Raw genomic sequence first — 16,664 nt, 5'->3', positions numbered from 1 at the left:
CCTAGTTAAAAAAATGTTAAATAAAAAAATCAAAATAATATGGCATCAAAATGTTGAAAATCTGATTTCCCCCTAGCTGATCATTGTCTGCAGCCGTAGTGTCGTAGTGTAATACATCGTAGTGTAATGAAACAGGCAGCGAGAGTGAGCTCGCCCATGGAGGTCGGTGAAACCCCCACCTTCTGGCCGGTAGCCCTGCGTGACATCGACTGTGCCACAAAAGCATGCTGAAGTGGCAAAGTCGATATGCACGTCTATAAGCAGGGTCGCTAGTTATTGTTTACTCTGGTCGTAAACATAATTTTAAATCAATTATATGGGGGGTGCAATTTATTTTACAGTACAAGGGGAAGGTCATGTGAAACTTCATTATCAACATATTTTGCTATTGTTTCACAGGAGGTTGGTGGCACTGGGTCGTGGTAACGACTGGAGCGGCGATAGTGGAATGCTATCAAATACATTAAACACATGACTTCCAGGTGTATGACGCCATTCCATTTGCTCCATTCTGGTAATTATTATGAGCCGTTCTCCCCTCTGAAGCATCCCGTGGTTTGTTTGTTGAGTGATTCCGTTGGTTTGAGAATGGTGGACTTCCTAAATATTAATTTACCATTTGGTCTCCTCCCACTCTATATCATCCCATCTCTACGCCGTGTCTGCAACATACCTGTCGTGGGCTTGGTTACATAGGCCTACACACAGCTACATCGAGCTCTGTAAACGTATTTAGGAAGCTCCGTGGTTGTGGGGGAGCGCAGCTCTAGCTCTATATGCGGTGCAATTTCAGCAGTCAACTTCAAATTTAAAAATTGGGTTTTAACTGTTACTGTCCTGGCGTCGGACCTTTTCGAGATTTTTTTTAGCCCCTTGCCGGTGAAGAGGGTTTTGTCTAGGAGGGATACAGCTTTTGTAAAAATGTACTTTTCATAGCATTTAGGAGAAGGGTTAGGTTTAGCTAAAATGCACAAAAAAGTACTTTGACGTCAATTTGACAAAAGCTGTAATCCATCTAGACATGACCGGAGAAGAGGCGAGAGGGAGGGGGCAAGAGTGTGTAATGACGGATAAAGAGCATGAAGGAGGCGACGGGAGAACGGGAAGAAGAACATCCGACAAAGATCAGGTTTGGTTTACTATTCCAAACACGTGTCACGTAATTTCGTACATTAAATAACCCGTGTCTTTTTAGCATTATTTTATCCCAAATTAGCTGCTTTTGAGGCAGCGGTACTCTTCCTGTGGACCAAAAAGTGAACAAAACAGCATATCAAATACAAAATATACATAAATATACACTATATATATACAACAGTATGTGGACACCGCTTCAAATGAGTGCATTCGGCTATTTCAGCCAGGTGTATAAAATCGAGCACACAGCCATGCAATCTCCCTAGCCACATTGGCAGTAGAATGGCTTTACTGAAGAGCTCAGTGACTTTCAATGCTGCACCTTTCCAACAAGTCAGTTCGTAAAATTTCTGCCCTGCCAGAGCTGCCCAGTTGAACTGTAATTGCTGTTATTGTGACGTGGAAATGTCTAGGGGTAACAACTGCTCAGCTACGAAGTGGTAGGCCACACAAGCCCAATAATGTTTGTACCATGTTGTGTTGTCATGTGTTGCTGCCTTGCTATGTTGTTGTCTTAGGTTTCTCTTTACTAGTGTTCTGTTGTCTCTCATGTTGTGATGTGTGTTTTGTCCTATATTTATATTGTATTCATTTTTTATTTTTTATCCCAGGCCCCGTCCCCTCAGGAGGCCTTTTGGTAGGCCGTCATTGTAAATTAGAATTTGTACTTAACTGACTTGCCTAGTTAAATGAAAGTAAAACAAATAAAATATAAATAAATAAATAAATAAAAAAGCTCACAGAATGGGATTGCCGAGTGCTGAAGCGCATAAAAATTGTCTGTTCTTGGTTGCAACACTCACTACCGAGTTCCAAACGGCCTCTGGAAGGAAAGTCAGCACAATAACTGTTTTGTGGGGAGCTTCATGAAATCACTTTCCATGGCCTATTAGCCACACACAAGCCTAACCATGCTCCATGCGCAATGTAAAGCTCGCCGCCATTGGACTCTGGAAACGCGTTTTGGTGGATGCCAGGAGAACGCTACCTGCCCGACTGCATAGTGTCAACTGTAAAGTTTGGTGGAGGAGGAATAATGATCTGGGGCTGTTTTTCATGGTTCTTGCTAGGCCCCTTAGTTCCAGTGAAGGGAAATCTTACAGCATACATTGACATTCTATAGTACAGTTTGGGGAAGGCCCTTTCCTGTTTCAGCATGACAATGCCCCGTGCACAAAGCGAGATCCATACAGAAATGGTTTGTCGAGATTGGTGTGGAGGAACTTTTATTTATTTCTCCCCCAATTTTTGTGGTATCCAATTGGTAGTTACAGTCTTGGTTCATTGCTGCAACTCCCGTACGGACTCAGGAGAGCGAAGGTCGAGAGCTGTGTGTCCTCCGAAACCCAACCAAGCCTCACTGCTTCTTGACACAATGCCTGCTTAACCCAGAAGCCAGCCACACCAATGTGTCAGAGGAAACACGTACACTTGGCAACCGTGTCAGCGTGCATGCACCCGGCCCGCCACAGGAGTCGCTAGAGCGTGATGGGACAAGGACATTCCTGCCAGCCAAACCCTCCCCTTATGGACAACGCTGGGCCAAATGTGCACCACCCCATGGGTCTCCCGGTCGCGGCCAGCTGCAGCAGAGCCTGGACTCGAACCAGGATGTCTAGTGGCACAGCCTTGGGCCACTGCTCCACTCGGGATGCTGTGGAAGAACTTGACTGGCCTGCACAGAGCCCTGATCTCAATCCCATCGAACACCTTTGTGATGAATTGGAACGCCGACTGTGAGCCAGGCCTAATCGCCCAACATCAGTGCCCGACCTGGCTCTTGTGGCTGAATGAAATCAAGTCTCCGCAGCAATGTTCCAGCATCTAGTGGAAAGCCTTCCTAGAAGAGTGTAGGCTGTTATAGCAGCAAAGGGGGGGCCAACTCCATATGGATGCACATGACTTTGGAATGAGATGTTCGACAAGCAGGTGTCCACATACTTTTGGTCATGTAGTGTACATTTATAATTGAGTCATTCAGCAGACTCCCATCCAGAGCGACCAACAGTTAGTGCATTCTTCTTAAGATAGCTAGGCGAGACAACCACATATCACAGTTGTATCCCAACCACATATCACATAGGCTATGTAATACAAATGCGAAATATAATAGGTGAAAAATATTTTTAATAAAAAAATACAAAATGCATAAAAATGTCTCATCAGTCCCCGTTGTGCCATAAGGTGTTCTTTTTGTTCTTCTTTGGGTATTGGCAAGCCAAAATTGTGTGTGAATGGTAGCCTACTACAGCATATGCAGAAAGTGTTTTCTGTTTCTGTGTTAAATATTTCACTGAATGCAGAAAGTATAGTATTAACTGACTTTTTATTATAGAATAACGTTTATCACAAAATAAAAATCAATTTAGATGTAAAATTGCAGTAGCCTATGTCATTCCTTTCCATTTCCTGGTATTTCTTTATTTAACCAATTGCTCTCTTTTCTGTTGCTGAAATTCAGTAGGCTTAAGTGCTTACAGAACCAGTAAACTTGTATCTTAATCTTGATCTTACAGTTCCACCTAACCTTTTGTACCCTAATCTTGATATAGCCTACATTCATCAATGCCAGTAGCTTTACATTCATCAATGCCAGTAGCTTTACATTCATCAATGCCAGTAGCTTTACATTCATCAATGCCAGTAGCTTTACATTCATTGGCAAAAATCTACCTCCTCAAGGCTCTATAGTATAAAGCTATTGCGTTTGGCAAATATTGTTTTAATAAATCTGCACAACTGCAAATTGATCGTAAATGGCACATTATTCCTATGTGGTGACAGGGAGACAAGAATAGCTGAATTCTCAATCCTTGTGACAGTTACTTACTCATCAATGTAGGCAAGGCATACTACTGTAGGCTTGCTGTTTTGTTCATACCTTCTAACAAGTTTCTTTATGACTTTATTGCATATTTTTGTCGACGTTTAACCGTTTTTTGAGTGGGAATGACGGGATAATGTCTGCGTTGTTGTAAAAACATAACTCTGTTGTGACAAGCGCGTCTCGAATCACCAGGGCAGGCTAGTCCATCTTTTCATGCATGAACTGATAGGATGATAGGTTAGACATACGACTAATTTAAGTTGTATAGCAGCTGCCAACTGTCCCACAAAGTAGTTTATAAAAAAACATGACTTTTAATGTCCTCTGTTCTCTTGACATACAAAAGCTGAAAGGTTTTTCTACCCCTATTTGAAAGGAGTGAAAAAGCAAAACTGTGTGACAATTGGCCCATAAGTTCTGTATATGTATGCAGCCTCTCATAAACTAAACTTGAGAATTTAAATTACACAATTTGTGTCAGTCACAAAAGATAAGGCATGATAGCCCACATGCTGATATGGTAGTACTATGCATTACATTCATTGTTCCCGAGAAATAGAAACAAAGGAAACATAAGACTGGACAAAACTCTGTTCAAGAGAGAGCAAATAGAGACAAAGACCACGTTTCCATCCACAGTTTCTATGGGACTATTGTCATACCGAATAGAAAATCACTACAGCTGTGATGGAAACAGGAAGTGGGAGTATAATTATATAAATGTGACAATTTGTTCGTTCCACATGGTGAAATATTTTTGTGTCTAAAATTAATCCGCATGAAATGGCGATGGAAAATGCATTTATGTGCAAATACTGATATAAAAGCATTATATTGAAGTAAACTTGGATTCACATGATTATATGTGTTGTCCTCCTATGACTTGGATGCAATTTATTACCCTACAGATAATGTTATGATGAACTTCAGAGTGGTGAAAGTGCACAGTGATGAGCTTGGTGCTCTTTTCCAATAAATATCCAGGGTCTAATTCTGGTGACATGATGATCGATGCTTTGATTTATTAGGGTCCCCATTAGCCAATGGCAACAGCTAATCTTACTGGGGTTCGACATATAACAAGAAATACATTACAGACAAAGACTTTACAATTTACATACATTTAAAAACATTAACATGTAGTGTGTGTGTGCATCTATCAGTTACACATGTTACTACATACACACAACAAGTAGGTCACATGGGGGAGAGGTGTTGTGCCGTGAGGTGTTGCTTTATTTGTTTTTGGAAACCAGGTTTGCTGGTCACTTGTGCTATATAAGATGGAAGGGAGTTCCATGCACTAATGGCTCTGTATAATACTGTGAGTTTCCTTGAATTTGTTCTGGACCTGGGGACTATAAATAGACCCCTGGTGGCATGTTGCTTGGCTGCCATTTGACAAATACAAATATTCTTATTTTATGCATTATGATCTCATCATGTAGGCTAGCCTATCGGCACTTTATCTGTGAACTGTTGTCTGGACCACATGTGCCAAGACCAGATTGGGCACATTTGTTATTAAAAAGCAATGAAAACAAATGTAATTTTATACTTGAAAATGTAAGCGAAAAATGACAATTTATGTGCACCAAGCTTATTTTAGAAGGGTATAATGCTTTGTTTTTGTTTCAACTGCTGATTGGCCCTTTAAATGTGAAGTCAAACTCAATGTGACTTGGATTCAAAAATAATAATGCTAAGACTGGTGGAAGGAAACTCTCTCTCGCCCATGTTTACACCAATCCAATGCTTTTTCACCTCAGTAGGACATGCAAGAAGAATCAAGTTGGCTACCAAGACGATTAACCCATGCAGATAAATGATATGAAGCATAAAAACAGCCAAGAACAAGATGATAGAAACAGGAGATCATTTCATAAATGTCGACAGACAATTTGTTCATTCCACATGGTGGGATCTTTTTGCCGGTAAAATGAATGATGTTAAAGGAAACTTGGAGTTACATGATGGTATGTTATGTGGTCCTCCCACTACAACTCGGAAAAGCATGCGGTTTATTATGCTACAGAGGAAATAAGTTATGATGAACTTCACAGGAGACATGATGATCGATGATTGGCAGCCATTTGACAAATATAAATAATCTTGCTCTTGTCCATAATAATCTAATAATTTGCTAATTAACACAACAGTTTTTATGACAAAACCATCAGTAGCCTACAGTTTGAAAATGTGATGGAAATACATTGAACAGGCAGAATTGAAACGCTCACAGCAGTAGAAATCCTATTTTTCGAGCTGAAAGACAATGGCCAGAACTTACCCATGATGTTGCACAATGATTTAAGTCCATAAGTCCTCTACAACAAGGTTCACAGGATGATCGAAAGGACAGTATCAGTTGGTTATCAAAGCAAGCACTCTATCATGTAGGAACTATCATGTGAAATCATTACCATGTTTATCTCAATACCACAAGGATGATGCAAGTGAAGTTTAGTGAAATGTGGTAGGTTGGTTATTTTTTAATGACATTCTTAGTCATTAGTTAATGTAATGAGTTTATATACCAATTCTGGGGTCAATTTGACTAATGGTTTACGTTAAGATTTGTGAAATATTTTCAGCATTAGTGTGTATATAGCTATATTGTGGTCATCATTGACAAAATAAAGTCCAGGAATTCAATATTTGTGTGTAAATGATTTAAATCTCAGTTGATACACTCCACATCAGCGTTCCAAAATACGTCAATACAATCTCACAGCTGTAATACGCAGACTTCCGGGTTTCTAATATTCCTGAATAATAGATCCACTTTTCACTATGTTCATACAACATTGTTGCCCTATTATGTGATTTATACAGATATACTAATCACAATATTTATTTTGGCTTGCCCATATTTTATATATATTTTTTGCATTAGACAATAGTCATTGCTCTGGCACCAGTGGCAGCAGGTAGGCTAGTGGTTAGAGTGTTGGACTAGTAACTGGAAGGTTGCAAGATCGAATCCCCGAGCCGACAAGGTAAAAATCTGTAGTTCTGCCCCTGAACAAGACAGTTAACCCACTGTTCCTAGGCTGTCATTGAAAATAAGAATGTGTTCTTAACTGACTTGCCTAGTTAAATAAAAAATTAAGTGGCACCATAGGATACTAATGACATCCATAGTGCAGCCATCAAAGGTTGCAGTGACTTTATATCCACACAGCTTCTAAGGACATATACATAAGGTTTACATACCAAATTTCATGGCCCCATGTTGTTCGGTTCAGTTCTTATATCCCTGGTGTCATCTAGTGGTGTAGCGTGGCCCACTTAAAATGCAGCAACTAATCATTCTCAAATTCATTGAGTTAATATGATTTATCATTCATGAGAAGAAAATGTATGTTTTTTTTCTTCTCAAAACCATTAGACTGATGTAATAGTCTAAATACAAAATTTGGAGTCAATCTGACTTATGGTTAATGAGAAGATGATTGCAGATGATTTTGAGTATTAGCGTTACATATACGATTTAGTAGTTAATAGTTTATTTTTATGTCAATAGCAAATTCATTGTGGTTCATCTTAGGTACTGGCCATAATAGTGATGAGACAAGTTGATAGGCCACTGTGGAGTGGATTTACAGTGGTTTAAATGGACAATCCCTTAGTTTGAGAAAAGCTAATTTAAGACATACCAAGGGCCTACATTCCAAATTTGGTGTCATTTAGTCCTATAGTTCGTGAGAAGTATTTTTTTGCATATTAGCGTATGTGCTAATAAGCATCTACTGGTATAGTGTGGTCATCTTTAAATGCATCAATTAGGAACTATTGTGATGAGTCTAAAGAACACATTTGGAGTGAATCTGACTCTTAGGCCAAGAGAAGAAGATTTTTATGATTATTTTAAACAGTGTTTCGTAGTCAAAAAAGTGAGTTGTTAAGCTTCCTCCTTTTTTATAATATCAATGCCAAACATATGCTATGACATGGTAATGTTTTTGATGACCCTAAAATGTTTCAAGTTGACAGGCCATTGGAGTGGATTTACAAAGGATTTAAATGGACACGTAAAATTGGACTTCCTGATTTATCGATAACTCAGCCATGCCTTAAGGCCGGCGTGATTTAGGGCTTCTAACCCCTTTTAAACATTGTGTATTTAAGCTACATACTGCTGGGTTGTACCATTTGGATTTGTCTATTTATTCTACATCAGTTGGTAACAACCATTATGTGTTATTGAAAGGGGCTGAGCTAGAGCAGTTTTTGTGAGACAAGGGCGGACCCAGAAGGGGCCCCGGGCAGGGTCTTTTTTTACAAAAACGCCTGTAGAGTAAGAATGGTTTGCGCTTTTAATAGTTTGTAGCTATCTATGAAAAAGCTGAGACTCTCATGAACACGTGTAACATGTTTTGCTCTATGACGCTCACAAGCTACACAATAGTTGTTATCCCCTTTCAGCAGCTATTGCTAGTCAGGTTCTACCAGTTAGATTGGTCTACAGTTTGTTTACTTAACACTTACAGTATCCCACAGTCTCAGAAAAAAAGGTTGCACATTATACTTAAAGGGGTACAAATGCTTGTCACTGTAGTGGTACCCTGTAAGGTATGCCCACTGTACCATTAATTATAGGTAGGAGAGAGTAGGGTAAGTTGACCCAAATAGTTAGTTGAGCCACCCCTTGTTTCTGGGAAACCGTCCATACACCAAATATGAAATCATTCCATGGAGTATTTGAAGGAAGAAACAACGTGGAAAAAGTGGTGAGCAAGTTGGGTGCAAAAAGCAGATTATCATAGTTAAGTTAATATATTGTGTTATAGGTTTAATGATGTTTGTATCTAAACCAAATGAAGAATTTTTAAAAATTGTAAATCAAGCTACAATGTGAGATCATAAACCTATCATGAAAGTGTATCATGTATGGGCTAATATAGTCAATATGTTTGCCTTGACGAAAGTTGAGCCAATGTCCATTGGTTAAGTTGAGCCAATGGCCACCATAGACCATACAAATTCTAACATTTTGTCAGTTTTATGCAATGTATCATGTATTTAAACTATTGTTAAAGAGCAGACATCGTCATGCCCAGTGTATACAAATGTAAAACCAGCACGTTTAGCCCCCCAAGGAATTGAGAGAAGGGAAGAAGTCCATTCAGCAGCAGCAAGAGATGGAAAAAATAGACTGAATGGTACATTGACAAAAAAGAAAAGCACCATGTACCTGTGTGAAAGAGAGCTATGATAGAGTAGCAGAGGCACACAAGGTCTTATCTGATGACATGGAGTCTGAGCTTGATAAACATGTCAAGAATCACGCAGACTAGTTTTATGGAGAGAACTTGCCTACAAATTGGCACATCAAAACAACATCCCTGTCCCAGACAACTGCTCAAGAAATGGAAGGATAAGTGATATTGAAAAGAGAGATCTATATATGAATATAGGCATGCTTTTTAGATACACAATATATCACACCCCCAATCCATTAATTAAACTTTGACCGACCAGCACCATCACCCACTGTCACAGAACACCATCACCCACTGTCACAAAACACCATCACCCACTGTCACAGAACACCATCACCCACTTACCCCAAGGTGGCTCAACTTACCCTTTTCTCTATGCTCAACTTACCCCATAGCTGAGGTCATTTTTTTTAAGAGACTACTTTTGACAAGCTATGTTTTCAAAACTGTTATGTTTACATCAATTGTGATTATTTCCAGGGATACACAACATCCGGAAATTAATGTAGATAGTGTCTTTTTTATAAAGAATACTATATTTCTCTTGACATAGTGATGCTGATTGTAAAAAATGGCTCAACTTACCCAACTCTCCCCTACATAATTGTAAGTTTGCAGTGTGACCGCAAAACAGCCAATAGTGCACCTTAGGGGACAAGATAGTACCTTTTATTATTAGTCCCTACCACACTTTCACCTCTTCGGTAATAAAGCCTGTGTAACTTCTTGTCAGTAAGAGGCTGAAAGAAGGTGGAGTGTATCCAAGCTGTTTGCCACTCCCAACAAATCAAATCAAATCAAAGTTTATTTGACACATGCTTCATAAACAATATTGAAATAATGCTTACTTACGGGTCATTTTCCAACAATGCAAATAGAAATAATGACACTAGGAATAAATACACAGTGAATAAAGAATAACAATAAAGAATAACAGTAACTTGGCTATATACAAGAAGTACCAGTACTGAGTCGATGTGCAGGGGTACAAGGTAACTGAGGTAGCTACAGAATGTACAGTTGAAGTTGGAAGTTTACATACACCTTATCCAAATACATTTAAACTCAGTTTTCCACAATTCCTAACATTTAATCCCAGTAAAAATTCCCTGTTTTAGGTTAGTTAGGATCACCACTTTTATTTTAAGAATGTGAAATGTCAGAATAATATTAGAGGATTATTTATTTCAGCTTTAATTTTTTTCATCACATTCCCAGTGGGTCAGAAGTTTACATACACTCAATTAGTATTTGGTAGCATTGCCTTTAAATTGTTTAACTTGGGTCAAACGTTTTGGGTAGGCTTCCACAAGCTTCCCACAAAACATTGGGTGAATTTTGGCCCATTCCTCCAGATAGAGCTGGTGTAACTGAGTCGGGTTTGTAGGCCTCCTTGCTTGCACACACTTTTTCAGTTCTGCCCACATATTTTCTATAGGATTGAGGTTAGGGCTTTGTGATGGCCACTCCAATACCTTGACTTTGTTGTCCTTAAGCCATTTTGCCACAACTTTGGAAGTATGCTTGGGGTCATTGTCCATTTGGAAGACTCATTTGCGACCAAGCTTTAACTTCCTGACTGATGTCTTGAGATGTTGCTTCAATATATACACATCATTTTCCTTTCTCCTGATGCCATCTATTTTGTGAAGTGCACCAGTCCCTCCTGCAGCAAAGCACCCCCACAACATGATGCTGCCACCCCCGTGCTTCACGGTTGGGATGGTGTTCTTTGGCTTGCAAGCCTCCCCCTTTTTCCTCCAAACATAACGATGGTCATTATGGCCAAACAGTTCTATTTTTGTTTCATCAGACCAGATGACATTTCTCCCAAAATGATGATCTTTGTCCCCATGTGCACTTTTTTATGTTGGTTTCGGAGCAGGGGCTTCTTCCTTGCTGAGCGGCCTTTCAGGTTATATCGATGTAGGACTTGTTTTACTGTGGATATAGATACTTTTGTTCCTGTTTCCTCCAGCATCTTCACAAGGTCCTTTGTTGTTGTTCTGGGATTGATTTGCACTTTTCGCACCAAAGTACATTAATCTCTAGGAGACAGAACGCTTCTCCTTCCTGAGCAGTATGACGGCTGCGTGGTCCCATGGTGTTTATACTTGCGTACTATTGTTTGTACAGATGAGCGTGGTACCTTCAGGTGTTTGGAAATTGCTCCCAAGGATGAACCAGATTCGTGGAGGTCTATCATTTTTTTCTGAGGTCTTGGCTGATTTCTTTTGATTTTCCCATGATGTCAAACAAAGAGGCACTAAAGCCATGACATCATTTTCTGGAATTTTCCAAGCTGTTTATTAAAGGCACAGTCAACTTAGTATACGTTAACTTCTTGCCCACTGGAATTGTGATACAGTGAATTATAAGTGAAATAATCTGTCTGTAAACAATTGTTGGAGAAATTACTTGTCATGCACAAAAGTAGATGTCCTAACCGACTTGCCAAAACTATAGTTTGTTAACAAGAAATTTGTGGAGTGGTTGAAAAACACGTTTTTTTAATGACTCCAACCTAAGTGTATTTAAACTTCCGACTTCAACTGTACATATAGGTTGGTGTAAAGTGACTAGGCAACAGGATAGATAATAGACAGTAACAGCACCGTATGTGGTGAGTGTGAAAGTGTTTGGATGTATGTGTGTTGGGATGTCAGTGTAAGTTTGTGGGCAGTGTTCCGTGTGTGTGCATAGAGTTAGTGCAAAAAAAGAGTCAATGCAGGCCTTTTTAAATTTTTATTTAACCTTTATTTAACTAGGCAAGTCAGTAAAATTTTACAATGATGGCCTACCCTGGCCAAACCCTCCCCGCTGAGCACCGCCCGAACAGGGAGAGGAGCCACCTTCGGTGGAAGTCGTGACAATGGCTATGAACAAAGGCGGAGAGTCGAAACGAAAAGCCAATCAATTTCACTGGTGCCCACTTGGGGTAGTGTCATTTTCAAGCAAATGATATACAAAATGTATTCTAAACAATATATAGTATGCCAACAATGCTAGCACCGTAAATTATCTTAATATGGATAATTTGTGTTTCTCACAGCCAATTTAGCCAGCAGCCGCTGGTAATCAGCTTTCCACTCATACCTACCGTTCCAATATGAACTTCCCCAGACTCTTGAGAACAATGTGCTGAGGCCTGGAAGCAGAGGCTACTTTATTACAGGTGTTAATTTCCTATGATAAAATCCTATGATTTGTTAATGTGTTCGGACCAAACAGCTAGCGCTGAAAAAATACGATTCAAGCTAAGAAGAGACGTATCAAACAAAATAACTGCATTATGGTATTTACTCATATACTATTGACATAGAATTTTGTCCACAAATGTATCCAATTTTCTAACTTACTCAACCTTTAATTTAACACTGAAAAGTGTGGACCCATATTATAGACAATGGAACAGTGTTATAAACCGGGTAGTTTGGATCCTTGATGCTGATTTGTCTGAAAGCCGTGCTAAATCAGACAATATACCATGGGTATGACACACAATTACTTGTTTACTGTTCTAATTGTGTTGGTAACTAGTTTATAATCGCAATAAGGCACCTTGGAGGTTTGTGGTGAATTGCCAATATACCACGGCTAAGGGCTGTATCCAGGCACTCCTTGTTGCGTCGTGTTTAGAGCAGTCCTTAGTCGTGGTATATTGGACATATATACCACACCTCCTCGGGCCTTATTGCTGAAATATAACACTGTGTTGATTCAGCACTGGAGAATATGCTGTGTACAATGACGAATCCACTTGTGCTATCTTAGTGACATTATTTAAATATTGTAATGCAGGGCCTTGTTGTATTGGAGTCGTGGCTTAGTGGGGCGTGGCTTTTAGTTAGTTATTTTTTTATCGAGTTGGGAATTTTTATTTACCCGCAACCTGCATTCAGAATGACAGTCAGGGTTAGGAACCTTGGTAAAAAGATATCTATTTTTGTCCTTACTGATATTAGCCCATGCAAACGCATTGAATAACAGATTTACTACATGGAACAACAGATATCCCCCAAAAAAATCTAAAGGAAGTTTGTTCTGAAGTGTCTGTCTTATCTGATAGATATACATTTATAAGATCAGGAAACATTTTTTTTAACATGTATTTAAGCCCTTATTTTTGGCACTAAACAGTCCCATTATATACAGTACTTCCATTCATTTTCATCAACTGGTACTAGGGGGCATTCAGATGAGTCTCACCTTTCCACATATTAATGTGTAGCCCAGACCGTTCAGACGCTACAGACAGAAGTTGGCAGATCGGCTGTACCGACTTCAGATGAGTCCCAAGACGCTTGTGGGTCGTAGAACAGAGCACATCGTGCTCGTGAGAGTCTCATCTTTCCATAGAGGGGTTGCTACAGACGATTTTGTGTGAAGACCGATTTTCAGGAAGTCTCATGGTCAGACAAACACCGCAATAGCGCTGTCACTTTTCACCGCAGATGCGGAGGTGTGACATAGCTTAAACCGACAGATTTTAATGGGGATTTTTGTATTATGCTAATCCTTAGCATCCTTTGCACAATAACATGTCCATGTAGTCCACACACAAACACACACACTTTCGTACAATGTATATGATGACTTGGCTTTTTGCTAATTGCTACTATACATCCGGTTTCACAAAAAATTCAACATCTGTAGCCGAGATAGTTTACTCTTAATCAACTCTTTCTCTCCCAGAGCTGGATCCCCAACATCATCAGGAAGAGAGTATGCACCACATTCGTAGAGGACTCTTTAAGGTACAGCCTCTCTCTGGGTCACTGAGTTGTCCCTTTATCTGACACAATATAGTTACAGTTACAATGCAAAATGTGTCTGGTCTATGCAAATGTGTGTGTGTGTGTGTGTGTGTGTTTTGTGTGTGTGTCTCTCTCCCTGTCAGCAATGGGGCATTGTGTCAGTGTGGGGGCATGCGGGAGACTCACGGCTCCAACGCTACGGGAGACTATTTCGGAGCCGCCATCGTCAGCCAGTGGGACAGCTCCCAGCACTCCTCAGAGTACCCCACCGACGCCTTCGGAGAGCTGGAATTCACAGGGGCTGGCAGGAGACACAGCCATGTGAGTAACACACACATGTAAGAGCATGCACATAGCAACATATGCACACACGTGCGTGCATACACTTGCACATATGCAAGCACACACACACTCATGCAAGGGCAAACTAACTCACACACACAACACTGGTGTCTTGGGTTTGGCCTCTGGCCCTTGTTGATGACCTCATGGAGGACGGTGTGTTTATTCAGCCGTGTCCCGCACTCAATCAATCAGCCCAGGGTATTACTAAGGTATAAATAACATTAGGACACACACATGCATATCTGTCAGTATGGTGACTGGCTGATTCATAAATTAGGTAGCTGGCTTAGTGCCCGTCAACTCATAACTATCAATTGACTCAGCTATGTTACCACATGATCCTACTGAGAGATTGAGTTCATGCTAATCTCATGATGCTATATGTTATGAAATGAATACGTCACATAGCCATTCATTGACACTAAATGACAAATATGTGAATGTAGTTCATTTCAGTCTTTTGCTCATCTACATCAGGTGTAGTTGGGCTGTATGTTGCAGAACGTCTGTCTGGCATTCTATGGAACCATGGTGGGCCGAATGTTCTCACCTGTACTGATATCTCTTCACTTTCGATTAGCTACACCATATAGGCAAAACAAGCAACTAGCAAGCAGCACTTTATGTAGCCTCTTGAGCATCATAACTTTGTGTGGCGATACTCATTGACCCTTCCCCATCCTCTTCTCCTTTTCTCTTCCTATTGGTCAGTTCTTGCGTCTGTCATGCGACACCCCACCTCAGATCGTGTACAGTCTGATGACGGCCCACTGGGGGGTGCCCTCCCCCAACCTGGTGGTTTCTGTTGTGGGGGGTGGGGGGTGCGAGAAGGTCAAGACCTGGGTCAGGGAGGTGCTGAGACAGGGGCTGGTCAAGGCGGCACAGAGAACCGGTGAGACACACACACACACATACACACAAACAGACATACCATGGTGTGCTGTGATTGAGGCTGGTCAGAGCACAGCTGAGGACAACGCCCACTCTGTTTCATCTATTTGTTTAAAATATAATTAATTCATACACTCTTAGAAGTAAAGGAACCTGGAAGAACCTTTAGGCATTCAAAAAATTGCCACACGGAGGGAACCTTTCCAGTTCAAAAAGGTTTCTTGAGGAACCCCAGTGTAAAGGTTCAAACTGGAACCTTTTTGTAATGGGAGGGGTACAATTTGAATCTTTTTAATAATATATTGTAGAGGTGGCAGCCTATTAGAAGATTGGAGAGGTGTGGCTTATCGGGGCCGTGGCTTTCAGATAGTTATTTTTGACCACCTGTTTGAGTAAATGTCATAATTGTTCATCATGTTAAGTTTGTACACTGAAAATTGACATTTTCCTTAAATGCTTCCTGATGACCCCCATTGGGAGGAGGACCTCCCGCCCTATGGTGACGGGATAAGACTCCTCTACGCAGGAGAGGAAGAGGAGATGGAAGATGAGGCGTAAGCCGACAGATCATCTTCCGTCCTTAGCGGGCATCGATAGTGGACGACAAATATTCGCTGCTCAATGTCTGCAAATGGGCAGCGGCCAGACTTGACATTGAGTGGGCCGAACCCGTGGGTGACTGAGACGCAGAGGGGGACTTTTACGATGGGAGGCGTCTCTCCTCTCGTGCTGTCCCAGGCAAGCAGCTCTGGTAGCACTTTATTTGGATAGTCCATCTGTAGAGGCTCTACAGGCTATCAGTAACATTTCAACTAATTATCTATTAATCCTAGCTCTAATCCTAACTTTAGCCCTTATCCTAACCTTAAACTTAACCCTTACCCTAATCTGTATTCTATACCTAACCCTAACTGTAGCAAGCAGTTGCTTATCAATAGTTTGACCATCTGTAGAAAATCCGGACTATGCAAATAAAGTGTGACCGCAGCTCCTCCCGGCTGTCCCAGCCTACTTGCCGGGACCCAAGCGCTACTGTGTCAATCCCTTTACCTCCAGGGTCCAAACCAGGCATTTTTCCAACATGGAGGTCAAGGACATGGAGGACCTGGGTATTTGAGCTTTCACTGGCCTACCACCTCAACCCCAATACCATCACAGAGCTCAACCTCCGTGCCTCTAGAGGTGCCATCCAATGCTGCCATGAATCTTGCGGTGGTAGGAAAGAGAGCCTTGAGGCTCAACCGGTCTGACAAGGGCAAAGAAGACTTCCTTGAAACTCTAGTAGTGCCTAAGGTACTGTTTGGGCCTTCTGTTGCCAACATGCAGCAGAAGTGCAAACTCTGCAAGAAGGAAAGTCAAGCTTTCAACTTCTGTCTGCCCTGTAGACCTGGGAACTGTGGCAATCCGGGCTAGCCCTCCACTAACCAAGGTGGGGAATGGGGAAGCCCCCAGAAACACAGCATGTGACACTGGGGCAAACGG

The 16,664-nt window shown here is 40.9% G+C and overlaps 1 protein-coding gene across 1 annotated transcript in view; it reads left to right on the top strand.

Moving 5' to 3' along the window:
* Positions 1 to 545: 545 nt before the first annotated feature.
* LOC106600670 (transient receptor potential cation channel subfamily M member 4) overlaps positions 546 to 16,664 on the top strand; it is a 60,504-nt gene continuing 44,385 nt past the window's right edge. Inside the window, exons 1-4 of the mRNA XM_014192188.2 lie at positions 546 to 1,129; positions 13,885 to 13,946; positions 14,090 to 14,267; positions 15,003 to 15,183. Of these exons, the coding sequence (XP_014047663.2) occupies positions 1,022 to 1,129; positions 13,885 to 13,946; positions 14,090 to 14,267; positions 15,003 to 15,183 (529 nt within the window). The 5' untranslated portion in view covers positions 546 to 1,021. The remainder of the gene's footprint in view (positions 1,130 to 13,884; positions 13,947 to 14,089; positions 14,268 to 15,002; positions 15,184 to 16,664) is intronic.

The sequence above is a fragment of the Salmo salar genome, chromosome ssa03 (genome assembly GCF_905237065.1).
Source record: "Salmo salar chromosome ssa03, Ssal_v3.1, whole genome shotgun sequence".
Taxonomy (NCBI): Eukaryota; Metazoa; Chordata; class Actinopteri; order Salmoniformes; family Salmonidae; genus Salmo; species Salmo salar.
This window is presented reverse-complemented; position numbering and strand designations above follow the sequence as displayed.